The sequence below is a fragment of the Geotrypetes seraphini genome, chromosome 4, assembly GCF_902459505.1.
Source record: "Geotrypetes seraphini chromosome 4, aGeoSer1.1, whole genome shotgun sequence".
Classification (NCBI taxonomy): domain Eukaryota; kingdom Metazoa; phylum Chordata; class Amphibia; order Gymnophiona; family Dermophiidae; genus Geotrypetes; species Geotrypetes seraphini.
In genome coordinates this window covers 283,239,539-283,256,110 of record NC_047087.1, presented here as the reverse complement: position 1 = coordinate 283,256,110, position 16,572 = coordinate 283,239,539, and the positions used below count along the sequence as shown (strand labels likewise).

Below are 16,572 nucleotides of genomic sequence, written 5' to 3'. Positions count from 1 at the left end.
ACTGAGATTTCACTAAATAATAATAATAACTTAATTTTTGTATACCGCCACACCACCGCAGTTCTAAGCGGTTCACAAAACAGGCAACTGATAACCAGTGACATACAAGCAACAGAGAAATACAGAGGATTATCAAGTAACAAATTTATCAAAGAGATAGATCTTTACTAATTTCCTATAAGAGTGATAGGACAAAGCTTTTGAACTGGATTGAAAGCGTTCTATCCAAAAATCTCTTATATAACAGCAAGATTTTAATGTAGGGGTAGGCAAGTAAGCAAGAACTGCGGGTAGACATGATGGTATGGGCCAGCTCGAAATAAGAGGAAAGCCAGTTAGGGTTTTGAAACAAATACAGGCAAACTTAAACAGCACTCTTGCCTCCACCGGCAGCCAATGTAATTGCTTGTAATAATGGTCATTCTTTTTCAGGCCAAGAATCAAACGGACAGCTGAATTCTGATTGATCCTCAATCTTTTGGAGATTCTCTTATATGGTCCCCAAGTAAATTATATTACAATAATCAAGGATGCTTAATATCATGGATTGCACTAATAATCTAAGGATATAGAATCAAAATATTTTTTTGATGGTACGAAGCTTCCATAAATGGGTCCTTTAGAAAAAAACCAAACCTGGGGGACTCTTGAAAGCATGAATGGTAATGTAAACCCCCCAGGTTTGTGTTAGTATTAAAACGAGGCCATTAATATTAAAACAAGCACTCCAGTCGATGCCCTAACATTGCTCAGGCATGCCCTAAATCTAGCGATGGCTACTATACCTGGTCTAGACTAGAGCTGCCTGATTTTTCATTTATATTGATTCATCGATTCACTCTGGCTGAATTGGTTCGAATTGATTTGGTTTTTTAAAAATCAGCCTCACCGATTCAGTGGTCCGATCTCAGCTCCTTCTCTCTTGCAGCAGCAACAGAGGAGGCAGCTGGAAGAGCAGAGCTTCCTCCTGCTAGAGAGCCATGGGAAGTGAGAACTAGAGGTCTGCACGGAAACGGGGATCGCGGGAATCCCCCCCTAATCCACGGGACTCCCACGGGGACCCTTCTCTGGCCCACTGGACTCCCACGTGGATGGAAGGCTTTGGAAGCAGGGTTCTTCCATATAATATAATGGGCATGTCAGCCTTAGTAAAAGAGGGGGTTTATAAGTTAATTACCTGAACAGAAAACAAAAAGAGATTCCACAAGGAAAACAGCAGCGCAAACACAAAGGAAACTGTGGAATTGATGATCCTGTCAGAAGTAATTGCTGCTTTTTATGGGGACGGGCGGGGATGGAGGTAATTCCTTGCGGGGATGGGTGGGGATGGAGAGGATCCTGACGGGGACGGGTGGAGACGGAGAGGATCCTGGTGGGGACGGAGAGGATCCTGGCGGGGACAGGCAAGGGTGGGTGGGATTTCTGTCCCTGCGCAACTCTCTAGTGGGAACCACTTTGAGAAGCCGATCAGCTACTGCAGCTAATCCCCTTAGGTGTCCCTACCTTTCTCCCTAGACCCCTGACAAATGTTTACAGTGTAGGTGTCCTGCCTCGGGGATTTTTTTTTTCCCTAAAACGGTGCGTCCCGATTGGCTGCCAGATGGTGGTAGTATGACAACCGCCGCCTATAATCAGGACAACCGTTTATAAAATCAGCCCCTTAGTGTGTGGACAATGTATCTGCACTAATGCTGGGATTTACCAAACCATGATAGCGCTTCTTACCGGCAAAGTAAATGCTCTGATACTCATTGGAATTGAGTGAGCATGGAAACATTTACCTCACCAGCCTGTGCAGTAAGAAGCCCAAACTGATTAATGCAGACACACCCAGTCCCTGCCCCTACAAAAATATTTGTTAAATATTTTAGCATGTGGTTTGTGCACACACTTTCAAAAGGTACCTTAGGATGCCTCAGTGTGCCCCATGGTATGCCATTTTAAGCCGAAGTAAGCACACGTTAGTGCTTACTGCAGCTGGTAAAAGGGCTTCTAAGGGCCCCTTTTATAAAGCCACAGCAGCAATTCTCCCACAGTAAATGCACAAAAGCCCACAGAAATTAAATGGACTGCATTTACTGCCAGGCAATCGCTACTGTGACTTTGTAAAAGGGGCCCTAAGTTTTTAGCTGAGGCAATGGAGGGTTAAGGGGCCTTTTATTAAAGTTTAGTGCATGCTAAGCTTTTGTAAAATGTCCCCTAAATGATTTGCCCAGATCACACAAAGCAGCAGCAGGGATTGAACGGGCTTTCCTTTGATGCCAGTGGAGCTCCAACTACTGGCACTACTCCCCCAGCTCTGTATTAAGAAAAAAAAAATATCTGGGATAAATCTGTTGGATTTTGATAGACCTCATATCGAAATGACTATGAGAACAGCACATTTGGAAGGCTGGACTTTCTGAACACCGGGGCTGAATCTTTTTTGCAGGATGGGTGCAATCAGCTTTGCAAAGGCTGCCAAAGTTAGCCTGTGCCCACTATGAGAAGATGCACAGAAAGCTGGCTGAGTCTAAGAGCACCCCCTTTTCTGGTTTTCATACACATTCAGGGTCCACTACAACTTAATCTTAAATATTACCCCCTTGAAGGATATAGTAAAATTTTTGTATTGGCGTGGCCAAAATTCGAGTTCCCTTCTTTTTGTTTTCTTCCATTTTTCGGTTCATCTCTTTAGACTTCGTCCAGATGGGGATTTTACAAACTCTCCCTGCTGGGCATTTTAACCTTCCCCCCCCCCCCCCACACACACATGTATTAACAGCAGTTGATCAGTACTTTTTTGTTTTGTTACTGTATTTGCCAGACCAGCGCGATTTCTGCCCACCAGGTTGCCCAGATTCCCTCCAACTGTGCCAGTGTCCGGAGAGTCATTTGACAGTGTTCGGCCCAGAGCCCAAAGAGCAAGCTAGAGAGCTTCGGGATCTCTTCCTCCTTCTTTCAAGAAGAAGAAGAAGAAAAAAAATCTAGCAGCACTCACAGGGAGCTGGGGAGGGGGAGGGGAGAGCAACGAAGGGCGTTCGGCGATGGAGAGGGACGGGAGGCGGTGCAGCTTCAGAAAGCCCGACAGCCTGGAGGGAGAGCTTCCAAGAATCGCGGCGCTCCTGAAGGTGAGTTTGGGCTGCGAACAGGTTAACTTCCGGGCCGGGTCGGCTATTTGCAAAAACGGACGATCTTCTAGGCTGAGGGGGGGGAAAAAAGAGGCGGGAATGGATCCAGTCGCTCCCCATTGCTTTGCACCCGTGCGTCTCTTTTTTTTTCTAGCGCGAGCGCTTTTGTGCTCGCGCCTGCGGCTGGCCCGGGGGAGGGGCAGAAGTTTTATTCTTTGGTTCAGGACCGCGTTGAGTCTTTGCGTTTATCGGCGAAGGGGAGCGTCGCATGGCAAACTCGGTCCGCCCTCGCCGCGCATCCTTTGTGTGCACTGAGGGGGGAACCTTAGTTGAAGTAGCGCGGCTGCCCCGCGGGGCCTCTAGAGAGGGCACCGGAACTCTAAGGCGATGCCTACGGATTGGACTAATTTAATGTAGGCACTCGGACACACGATGCTATCACTAAGTCAAGTGTCCCGTCAGGGGCGAGCCGAGTGCCACCTTTTTCTCATGGCCAATGGTGGGCTCTGCCCTTCACCTCTCACCTTGCTGGTGCTATGCATATGTATATACAGTACTTTACTACAGACTTGTTATAAAGTCTGTCTAACCGAGGGGTTGTGTTGTAGCAGCAGCCGTCGTATAACTTTAAAGCGTTTCTTGAAGCGATGAAGCTAAGTGGTAGATTTAAAAACAAACCGGAGAAAATATTTCTTCACACGACGTGTAATGAAACTCTGGAATTCCGTGCTGGAGAATGTGGTGAAAAAATCAGTTAGCATAGCGGGGTTTAAAAAAAAAAAAAAGGCTTGGGATATTCTCCTAAAAGAGAAACCCAAGATGACTTGGGAAAATCCACTGTTTATTCCTAGGATAAGCAGCACAAAATCTGTTTTTCCTACTTGGGATCTTGCTAGGTGCTTGGGACCTGGGTTGGCCACTGTTAGAAACAGGATACTGGGCTTGATGGACCTTTCCTCTGTCCCAGTATGGCAATTCTTATGTTCTTAAGTTATTTTTTTAAATGTATTTGGGCTACAGCAAGAAGAAGCTGTAGGAAGAGCAGAGTGTTAATTTTACTGATTGCATTTAATTGTATTTGTTCAATAATTGTCTTTTGTAAACCGCTCAGAACCCTGAAGTGGTCTATAAGCATTCAGATTAAATTAAAGATCTACTTTATGTGGGGACAAGCGAACAGACCTCAAATGTGTCAGGATTTAAAGAGCAGGAGGAGGAATTACATTGATTTATATGTTGCTCTCCTTAGTTTGAGGTGACAAAATCACTTTATAAAATGAAGAGCAAAAAGTGTGCTTAAAACCCTACTGGTTCTGTCTGGCTGCCTTTCAGACTGCTTTTCTCAGCTAATTTCTGGGTGATCTATTCAGGTTGCCCTGTTTGTCCATTTACATACATATAAATAATGGCCAAAAACCAAGTTGTAGCCAGTTTTTGTCAGCCAGGTTGTCATAACGAGCTAGTTTAGAGGGGAAGGGAAGGGATTGGGGGTTTTATATAACTCTTGGGTGGTGTATTAAGCTGTTTACAATCAGGTACTTAAGCATTTTTCCCATACCTGGGGCAGTGGAGGATTAAGTGACTTGCTCAAGGTCACAAGGGGCAGTGTGGGATCAGGGCTTCAGTAAAACATAAACAAATGGTATTTAGGAGAGGCCCTTTGAGGTTTTAAGGCAGATTTTTTTTTTCTTTAAGTTGCTGCTGGCAGAAACTAGGGGATAATGGGACCAGAACCACTGCTGTCCATAGAAGTCTGTATTTTTCTCTCCAAGTTTATTCAGTTCTCGATATACCATCTATCAAGGGATGTCTACAGTAGATGGTTTACAATACTAATTAGCATTAGGAACAAATGAATTAAGATAAAAATTTAAAATAATTAGGGGATAGACTAAACTATGAGACTTATGGAAACAAAAGGAAAGGGGGAGGGAGGGAAAGTGAAAATACAAGATAGAAAATAAAATAAAAACGGGGCAGGGAAGAGGTAGGGGAAGTACATTAGGGGGTAGGGTTGCTTCAGAGAAGCATTTGTTGTTCTCTGCCTTGGAGTTATAGGTTTAAGAGGGAAAAGTTCTTATTTTATATCCTGTGCTTTTTCACCTGCTACTTTCCTCCTCTGCCCTTTACCTGTGCAATCAGAACTGTGCAGGGCTCCATTTGTGGGCATTTTAAAATGCATTTATATTATGATGGGGGGGGGGGCAATAAACTTAGCTGCCCAGGGTACAACAAATACCTAACCCAAACATTGAGAAGTTTTTTCATTCAAAATTTCACACAGTCAGCAAGCTTACACTTTTTTTTATAAAGGCCACATCTGAACATAAGAATAGCTATACTGGGTCAGAACAATGGTCCGTCTAGCACAGTATCCTGTTTCCACAGTGGCCAATCCAGGTCAGAAGCACCCAGCAGAAACCCAAATAGTAGCAAAATTCCATGCTATCGATCCCAGGGCAAGCAGTAGCTTCCCCCATGTCTGCCTCAATAGCAGACTATGGACTTTTCTTCCAGGAATTTGTCCAAATCTTTTTTAAAATCCATATATCCACATCCTCCAGCAATATGTTGCAGAGCTTAACTATTCTTTGAATGAAAAAATATTTCTCCCTATTGGTTTTAAAAGTATTTCCTTGTAATCTGCCTGAGGGATGCATGGAGCCAGGTACCTAAAATCCATGTTCCCTCTTCATACTCTCCCAGTCCTGGCTGGAATGCAAGGTCCTGCTCTCTCTCCAGTCCCTCCTGCCCGATCTAGGAACAGGGTGGGTGTGGGGGTGAGTGGGCAGTTTTGAGAGAGAAAAGATAAGCCATCTTATACATATACATATATGCTTGGGGGGGGGGGGGGAAGAAAGGACTGAATAGTGCACCATCAGCGGACCACCCTCTCCCCTTCAGTGGTTCCCTTTGCAGTGTCGTACAGGTGAGTCTTATCTGTCCGATGTGTCACAGCAGGAAAACCACAAGTCAAGCCCGATGCATTTGTGAATCAACTTTCTAGAACTATGCTTCTTTTATCAGGTCAGAGCAGAAAGAGAAAAGCAGGCTATTGCCCAAATAGACAAGTAGATTATACGTGGTGGTGTTTGTTTTCCCCAAAAAATTGTAAAAATGTGTACAAGGAAAAGATGGCCTGGGGTGATGTGAAGCATTTGCAGAGGAGTAAGAAAGTCAGACGACTGTATCTGGTAGTGAGTGCAGAAACCAATATCCTTATTCACTGTCCTTGGATTTAATTAAACTTATTTGATCATCTTAATTTCAAATGCTTTTGGTTCTTGGGCAGGTTTGAGTGAGGTCAGTGATGCAGTGGTCTGGCCTGGAAAAGTGTTCCACATAGAGTGGTTGCCTTCTCCAAGGGGTCAGGTTCTCTCTTGTGGGAAGAGATATTTTCCCAAGGCCCAGGTGTATGAAGTTTCCCCTGTATCTCATCAGATATGGGTATTCTAGCTGACTTTACTAATATGTCACTCTGAAATAGTCTCTTATTTGCTGAGGTTGGACAGTATTACTTAAACCAGGGCAACTCAATTCTGGTTCTCGAGGTCTACAGACAGGCCAAGTTTTCAAAGAAGAGGCCGATTCATCACAGCCATTTCAATGCAGGACATTTCAGCGTGGCTGCGATGAAATTACCAGTGGAGAATAGTAAGGGAACACTCCTGAGACTCCTTCACTCAGACCCAGAATGGAAGTGTTTGGACTAGAGAATGACACGGGGACAAATTTTTCCCCGTCCCTGCGGGAACTCATTTTCTCATCCCGGCAAGTTCTTTTCCTGTCCCTGCCCCATTCCTGCAAGCTCTAGCCTCATCTGCACAAGCCTCAAGCACTTTAAAATCATAAGTAGCAACATTCTAGAGCTCAGATTGTGATGTCATAATACCTCATTCCACCAATGCCTAAGCTCCGTCCTCATCTGCACAAGCCTCAAGCACTTTAAAATCATAAGTAGCAACATTCTAGAGCTCAGATTGTGATGTCATAATACCTCATTCCACCAATGCCTAAGCTCCGTCCTCATCTGCACAAGCCTCAAGCACTTTAAAATCATAAGTAGCAACATTCTAGAGCTCAGACTGTGATGTCATAATGCCTCATTCCACCAATGCTTAAGCTCCGTCCTCATCTGCACAAGCCTCAAACACTTTCAAATCATAAGTGTTTGAGGCTTGTGCAGTTAAGGTAGAGCTAACATGAATGGGGCAGGGACATGGACAGGGACAAAACTCACGAGGACGGGATGGAGAAATTGAGTTCCTGCGGGGACAGGGACAAATTTGTCCCCATGTCATTCTCTAGTTTGGACCCAGGAGAGGCATTTTAGACACCATAATGAGAAAGAGCCACACCTAGTACTTGAAGTGACAATGTGGTTCAAGAAGCAGGTATCGCAGCATTTTAAGAACATAAGAATAGCCTTACTGCATCAGACCAAGGGTCCATCAAGCCCAGTAGCTCGTTTTCACGGTGGCCAATCCAGGTCACTAAAACCTGGCTAAAACCCAAGATGTAGCAATATTCCATGCTACCAATACAGGGCAAGCAGTGGCTTCCTCCATGTCTTTCTCGATGACAGACTATGGACTTTTCCTCCAAGAATTTGTCCAAACCTTTCTTAAAACCAGCTACGTATCTGCTGTTACCACATCCTCTGGCAACGCATTTCAGAGCTTAACTATTCTCTGAGTGAAAAAAATCTCCTATTGGGTTTAAGAGTATTTCCCAGTAACTTCATCGAGTGTCCCCTAGTCTTTGTAATTTTTGACAGAGCGAGAAATCGATCCACTTGTACCCATTCTACTTCACTCAGGATTTTGTAGACTTCAATCCTATCTCCCCTCAGCCGTCTCTTTTCCAAGCTGAAGAGTCCTAACCGTTTTAGTCTTTCCTCATACGAGCATTTCCTTGCTCCCTGGCTGTTCCATTTCACCTTCTCTTCTGGCCTCTATAGTTCTACCCACCCCCCAACCTACAGTAGCAAGTGGCAGATGTCTCTCTTCAGTAGCTGCCCTCACGTTTAAGAAAGCAAGGTTACATTATCTTTAGCAACTTGCTAAGATACTCTTCCACCACAAGTCAGTAAAAGAAACGACGGGGGTGACCTGCGGAAGAAGCAGATGGATCTGGGGCAATGTGCAGAGACTTATTGTAGGGCATGATTTGCATAAGTCAGTAGGGGCTGAAATAAGGGGCCAGGGACTCGGTGGTAAGGCTGACCCTTGACAGGCAGGTCCTCCTGTAGTGAAGGAGTGTATTGATAAGACCATCGGGCCTCCTGAGCCATCATTAGGGGTGCTAAGTGGAGCCACTGCAATAGCTTTGTTTTCAGCACAGTAATTTCTCATAGGCTGAAAACACTGTCCCCCCCCCCCTCATAGTTGTTACTGGTGATTAAGAACAGCAGCAAGCCAGGATGTGTTGCCCCAGTTCTCCAAGTTTCAAGTTTATTAGGATTTTATATACCGCCTATCAAGGTTATCTAAGCGTTTTTTTACAATCAGGTACTCAAGTATTTTCCTTCTCTGTCCCGGTGGGCTCACAATCTATCTAACGTAATCTATCTCCCATTCCCTGCATTTCCTCCTCCTGCCCCAGATCAGCTCTGAAAGCTTCTAGGAACTCTTTCTCCTTGTCACCTATTAAATTCACATAGAAGGCAGGTCAGCAAGCACCTAAGCAAACTAGAGTAGGTGGGAGACAGTAATAAATAATAATACATTTACAATCCGATTTTAACCAAAGCGACTCACAATTAACATACACAGCATCTAAGACATACATGTCTACAAATGCCTAAATAACAAAAGTAAATAAACAAAACAAAATAAAATACTTAAAATAGGGGTACATCTTGTCATATCTATCATCATAACCAGGGAAAAAGTACCTCTAGCAAAAACCAGGGAAAACAAGCCTTCCTCCTTTGAAGTCATTTTCAGGCTGTGATCAAACCATTGCACCTGTACTGCTCACAGCATTAGACATGCCAGTACCCTAAAGAACGGCGTAATTTTGTGCTCTTCTGCATTCAGGCAAGCACTCAAGGACTAGGAGACTGGGCTTTTCCCAGCCCTGTAACAGGCTGTTTACAACCTGCGCTTGGAATTGTGTATTCAGAACAGCCACACTGAGAGCTCCAAATGGCATCGTGCCACTTGGCACTAACATCTGGGCACGTGAAATTATGGTACTGTGTTAGCCCGTGCAGCATCTCTGCTTGCTCATGTAGGATGAATTCTAATTTCACTCCGAGCCACACTGATGTACATTTCCCATATGCCGTCTCACCGATGAAGTATGCGCACACTTTTTAACCTGTGCAAACTAATCTGATCTTTAATTCTTTATTTTGGCATTATCGTTCAGAAGCAACTTGTGTTTCTTATGGGGAGATCTGCATCTCCAAATGCTTGTTACTTGGCACCGGTGCTCTCGTTCATCAAAGTTACCTAAAGCAGCTGTTTTCACCACCTGCCAATTAAAGGGTTAAACAAAATACCTGCACAGCCTAGGTTTGCAGGTTGAGTGGTCATGCAGGTAAAAAATCACACATGTAATCGCGTGTTATCTCTACTGTTCATGACATGCATTCAGTTTTGAAAATTATATGCACACCTAAAGATCTCTGCCCCAACCAATTTAAAGAATGGCTGAAAGTACACGTTTCAAACGTATGCCTGCACTTTTGCTCAGCGGAAAATCCACTGTGACAGATATGATTGTTCTACCTGTGTGAACCCTGGATTTTATGAAAGTGATTTCTCCAGGAAGCCTTTGAAAATTTTACCCATTGCAGTAAACCCTCGATTTAACAGACTGCTCAGTGGGGAGGGGTGTCCGTTAAATGCGAGTATCTGGAAAATCCGAATGTCCCCGAAATGGCTGATCTGAAAAACAACTTATTTTACTCAGCTGCGCATTTCCAAACCCAGCCCTGTTTTGGCACTCAGGAATATTCTCTGATCTAAACCTTGTGGGTCATGCTGGTGGTCACTTTTATCACTGTATAAAGATTTGCTCCACCGTATTCAATTAAAACTGATCTTCTTTCTCCCGAAAGCAGAAAATGATTAAATTTGCTGCTGGAAATGGAAACGGCTGTTTGAGAGACCGAACTTCAATTCACAGAAGGCCCGATGGGGTCTGTTAAATCCGAAGTCCGGATAAACGAGGTCTGAAAATCAAGGGTTCACTGTAATGTCCATTCTGCTCCGATTCACATCCTGGCATAGTAGTTGAAAGTCTGGAATGGCTGGTTCTGGTGCCAGTATGTATCCCAGTCTCTTTAACACTTCACAGGTCATAGGCCTGATGGGCCGCCGCGGGAGCGGACCGCTGGGCGCGATGGACCTCTGATCTGACCCAGTGGAGGCAACTTCTTATGTTCTTAGAACAAGTTGAGAAAAGATCTACGCTATGGGAAAATGCTGGACTTCTATCCCTTCCAAGCAGAAGATTCATATTCCAGCTAGGCATGATTTTTATCTCCCGCAATATTGGCTTCTCCATATCGGAGGAGAAAACTGAATGTAACCTGTTTCCACGCTTGAGGCTTCAGGTTTGCCTGCTGGATGTCCAAATGGCAGATGAAATTTAATGTGGACAACTGTAAAGTGATGCACATTGGGAAGAATAACCTGAATCACAGTTACCGGATGCTAGGGTCCACCTTGGGGATTAGCACCCAAGAAAAGGATCTGGGTGTCATCGTAGACAATAAGAACATAAGAATTGCTGCTGCCGGGTCAGACCAATGGTCCATCCTGCCCAGCAGTCCGCTCACGCGGCGGCCCCAAGGTCAAGACCAGTGCTCCAAATGAGTCCAGTCTCACCAGTTTAGTATGAACTTGTCCAACTTTGTCTTGAAACCCTGGAGGCTGTTTTCCCCTATAACAGACTCCAGAAGAGCGTTCCAGTTTTCTACTACTCTCTGGATGAAGAAGAATTTCCTTACGTTTGTACGGAATCTATCCCCTTTCAACATTAGAAAGTGCCCTCTCGTTCTCCCTACCTTGGAGAGGGTGAACACTCTGTCTTTATCTACTAAGTCTATTCCCTTCAGTATTTTGAATGTTTCGATCATGTCCCTTCGCAGTCTCCTCTTTTCAAGGGAGAAGAGGCCCAGCTTCTCCAATCTCTCACTGTACGGCAACTCCTCCATCCCCTTAACCATTTTAGTCGCTCTTCCCTTTTGAGTAGTACTGTGCCCTTCTTCATGTACGGCGACCAGTGCTGGATGCAGTACTCCAGGTAAGGGCGCACCATGGCCCGGTACAGTGGCATGATAACCTTCTCTGATCTGTTTGTGATCCCCTTCTTGATCATTCCTAGCATTCTGTTCGTCCTTTTTGCCGCCATAGCGCATTGTGCTGGTGGCTTCATGGACTTGTCGATCAGAACTCCCAAGTCCCTTTCCTGGGAGTTCTCTCCAAGTACCGCCCCAGACATCCTGTATTCATGCATGAGATTTTTGTTCCCGACGTGCATCACTTTGCACTTATCCACATTGAACCTCATCTGCCATGTCGATGCCCATTTCTTGAGCTTGATTATGTCATGTTGCAGACCTTTGCAATCCCCCTGTGTCTTCACTACTCTGTATAACTTTGTATCGTCCGCAAATTTAATCATCTCACTCGTCGTACCAATGTCCAGATCGTTTATAAAGATGTTGAAGAGCACAGGTCCAAGCACCGAGCCCTACGGCACCCCACTGGTGATGCTCTTCCAGTCTGAGAATTGTCCATTTACCTCCACGCTCTGTTTCCTATGCTCCAGCCAGTTTGTAATCAATGTGAGTATTTCACCCTCGATTCAATGGCTCGCAATTTTCTGAAGTAGTCGTTCATGTGGAACTTTGTCGAACGCCTTCTGAAAATCCAGATATACGATGAAACCTTCCTCCCAATGTGTGGCAGGGGCCCAAAAAGCAAACAGGATGCTAGGAATTATTTTTTTAAAAAAGGGATGGTTAACAAGACTAAGAATGTCATAATGCAGAGTTATATATACACCATCTGCATCATCTGTGTATGTGATCCCTTTAATAGGTGCCAACATTTCAAAATGGTTGGGAGTGATAAACACAATACATAACATAACAATATGCTTGTATACTGCAGCTATCTCTCATTTCTGTGCGGTTTGCAGAGACATTCACAGTGAATTACAATCCATTAGTCAAAAAATTTACCAAACCAGTATGTTTTTTAACAATTTTCTAAATGCCAGATAAGTGTTGGAACTTAATATAAAATTACTAAGATGTTTATCCCATATACCGGCCTGATAAGATGGAATTCTGCAAAATAATTATTTGTAAACACATCCCTTAATAGATAGAAAGTCAAATATCTGCGAACCCCGCGTAAGATGATTTCTATTAACAAATTCAAAGTGGTCAAGAAAATACAGATTATCCCTCCCTGGACACAATGGAGGAACTTGTTCAGTTGGTTTAGGTTTATTAAAATTTGATATTTCATTAAATACAAAATGATCAAAATGGTTTACAATAAAAAAAAAAGAATTGTGGAGAAAAGACCTTAATTCATTATATAGGTTTAGACTTAACTCTACCTAGCATAGAGCTTCCACTTTCCCTCACTTCCCTCTCTTCCATCTCCCCCCCCCAAACATACAGAAAAAAAATAATTACCTCCTGCAATTATACATGTACCATGTAGAGCAGGGGGTGTCAAAGTCCTTCCTTGAGGGCCACAATCCAGTTGGGTTTTCAGGATTTCCCCAATGAATATGCATGAGATCTATTTGCATGCACTACTTTCATTGTATGCTAATAGATCTCTTGCATATTCATGGAGGAAATCCTGAAAACCCGACTGGATTGCGGCCCTCGAGGAGGGACTTTGACACCCCTGATGTAGAGCAAAGCGAGGCGCTCAGCACCCCACTGAGTTGGCTCTTATGTAGGGGTTAACGCATGGCTCCAGAAAAAGGAGGATGGATTGAGATATCTGGGCTTTACTTCTGGTGCTTTACTTCCAGTGCTCCAGAAAAATAGATTGAGATCTGGGTTGGTGCTTTCAATGGAAGTCAAACCCAGATGTCTCAATCTATCCTTTTTCTGGAGCCATATAGTAACCCTACAGTCCTATGATCCCTTTCAATTACTGTCCGTCTATTGGGAATTGAGGTTTTCTGCATGCTGGGTATCTATTTTCTTTTTTAACCGAAACATCATAGTTGGCGCTCTTGGGGATTCTTTTTGCCTAGACTCTCTCTCCGGGAACATTTCCAAACAACACTTTTTCCTGCAGTCAAACCTCTTTGTTTCAGCTCCCACCTTAAGTAGTATCTTAAGGTGATTTACATTCAGGTCCACTAGGTATTTCCTTGTTTCTTAGAGGGCCCACGATCTGCCTGTACCTAGGGCAATGAAGGGTTAAATGATGTGCCCAAGGTCACAAGGAGCAGCCGCAGGATTTAAACTAGACTTACCCGATTGTCAACCTGGCGCTCTAACCACTAGGCTACTCCTTCGCACCAAAACAGAATGGAAGCACTTCTGGGATTCAAACCTAAGATCTCCTGTTTGTTAGGCAGGCCCTTTAACCAGTTTATTTCTCACACGAGCTTTTGACTCCAGCTCTCCAGTTCAGTCCTTGGATTCTTGCATAGGCACACTTTTTTTTTATAGCAAATCCACACACTTTACCACAAACCAAATCCTCTTCTATCACCACCACCACACATTCAAAGGTTTTCTGCCTTCAATAGGGATAGGAAGAACCACTGCAGGCATCCCAACAGGGACTGCTGTAGCAGAATTTGATACACCTCCTCTCAACATTAGCAAATTAGCATTTTATTGAGTTTTACAGACATCCGGGTTGGGGGGGGGGAAGATGTCTATATTATTATTTGTTAGTAATAAGTGCTATTATTTGGTGCCAATTGTTGTATTTTTGTATGCACTTTGTGCATGTTTTAAAATGAATAAAGATTTAACCCCCCCCCCCAAACAAACCATTATAATGGTACATTCCCGGCACTAAGGCTCTGATTCTATAAAAGATGCCTAGATTGGTGCGCTTAGCCAATCTAGGCACCTTTTTCAAAACTGTGATAACGGTGTGCTGCTCCCGATGCTCAAAGCAACTCTATGAATGCCGGGAGCAGCGCAGAGCATTCAGTGCGCCGGCCTGCGCTAAAAACTGCTATCTCGGTTTTGTGAAAGGGGTGGGGTTAATTTTTTTAATTAGCTTAATCAGGGCTGAAAACTGAAAAGTGCCATTAAAAACTAATTAAAAATTATGTTAAAAAAAATGTATCTGGTAGGTGCCTAACTTGGTAGGCGCCTACTAGAAAGTAGGCATGGTTAGGGGCCGATTGTGGGCGGAATTTGGGTGTGGTTTGACTTAGGCGCTGGTAGTTGTCTAACTTAGGAGCACTCATTTAAACCAAGAAAACCCTGGCCTAAATGGCAGTGTGCCTAATATTTCAACACTTACTGGCATTTAGGGCAACGTAGAGGTTGATTGGCACAATTCTACAAATGGCGCCTAGTGGATGATTTGATAGTCATACTCAATAGCACCTACGAGTTAGGCGTTGTTTATAGGATCAGGGCCTAAAAGCATACAGGGCTGTTGAGGGTCCTGAAAGGATCCTTATGAGGAAAAAAGAAGATGGCCAGTATTATATAGTCCTCAAACCACACTAAATTTCCACTGGTATTAAATCATAGGGCTCAAAGGTCAATCTTTATTTTCAATTGATTTTATTTAGTTTTATTATTTTCTTTACACGTCACTACCTTATCGGGGTGAAAAGCCTCAGAATTTGGAGCTGTGTACCCAATTTTGGGTTCTTTTTGCGAATATTTCACCTGCTCCAGCAAGTGCAGGGGTGTTTTTTTTGCCTGTGACCTGAGCAGGAGCATGTGAAGCATTCACGAAAAGAACCTAAATTGGGCACACAGCTCCAAATTTTGAGGCTTTTCACCCCGATAAGGTCGTGATGTGTAAAGAAAATAAAATAAAATCGATTGAGAATAACTATTGACCTTTGAGCCCCATGATTTAATACCAGTGGAAATTTTGTGTGGTTTATGGATGATACATTTGGACCACGTGGTCAGTTCATGATTGGTTTGATGAAACGGTATTATAAAGTGACAGGATTTGTAATGGGAACTCTTTACAAAGGTCATTCTTTTGTCAAGCCAGTGTAAAGAATCCAGCTGCAGATGCACAATAATCCTTTATTGCACTTTCTGCCCTTTTGATATATTTCTTATGCTGCCCACTGGGTTATTTTTGTCCACTGTTCTAAATTGTCACACAATAGAAAATTGTAAGCCACCAGGACAGAGTAAATGCATCGTACTCGGTGCACAGGCAGAACGGCTGCGCACATTCACAGAGCTAAGGAGGTCATACCACGAACCCAGTTCTCTCTCTGTAAAGCGTGAACGGCCAAGATGTCCAGAAGGGAGAGGTATGGCCTTTCAATGAAAGCACTTTGAACCCAGTGCAGAAAACCAAAGGAGGAAGCTTTGCAGGATCTGAAACAGGTCATGCTGGGCTATAGGGAGAGATGCTTATTTGTTTTCCTGCCGGCCCATTTGCTTTTAAAGGATACAGCTTCTGGAAGACGTTTTGCCCCATTTAACATTGAGTTCAGTACTGCACACGGCTGAGTTGAGGGTCCCGTGGGGCTTGGTGGCATTACCATGGTTAGTGAAGAAAGGAAATTTTGAATTTCATTAACTTTGCTGTGTTTTCCCGGCTCCATTGGAACTGAAGAAATTCAGGTCAACTCAAAAGCAGGGGTTAATGGCAAACCAATATATTTATTTTTCCTGGTTGCTTTTAACAGGCAAGTAAGGAAGAAGATAGATCCCAAATAATAGCTTAGGACAAATAGACAATCATTATACTTACCAACATAGGGAATCGCAAAGCATCATAACATAAACATAACATAACATAAAATTGGGTTTCTAGACGTCATAACCTTGAAGTTCAATGCGGTTTACAAAAAGTTAAATAATAACAGAGGAAGAAAACCATGGGGATCTAATCAACCAACTATTTTGAAAATTGTTTTCTAAAATGTACATAAGAATGAGATGTAAATAACAGATGTCGGAAATCCTTATCATAGAAAGCTGCCTGAAATGAGAGTGTGATCACATGAGATCTTCCACTGTTCCTTTGAGAAGCTATTGAAAATCTATCAACTAAATAAAGTGGGCCTGACCAAAGGTGACCTTATAATAAATTCAGCCCAATTTAAAGATTATACGAGCCTCCACAGGAAGCCAATGCAATTCACGATAAAAAGGGGGTTATATGGTCGAACTCCTTCAGAACATAGATATGTATTACTGCAGTATTCTGCATAAGTCTCAATGTGGCCCTATTTTTCTTGGTACTAGTAATATAAACGATGTTATAGTAGTCCAGATGGCTTAATAATAGTGACT

At 43.4% G+C, this 16,572-nt stretch overlaps 1 protein-coding gene across 2 annotated transcripts in view; it reads left to right on the top strand.

Moving 5' to 3' along the window:
• Positions 1–3,011: 3,011 nt before the first annotated feature.
• LOC117359870 (zinc finger matrin-type protein 4-like) overlaps positions 3,012–16,572 on the top strand; it is a 112,736-nt gene continuing 99,175 nt past the window's right edge. For both annotated transcript variants that reach the window (XM_033943268.1, XM_033943269.1), the window contains exon 1: positions 3,012–3,110. In XM_033943268.1, coding sequence (XP_033799159.1) covers positions 3,027–3,110 — 84 coding nt within the window. In that variant the 5' untranslated portion in view covers positions 3,012–3,026. The remainder of the gene's footprint in view (positions 3,111–16,572) is intronic.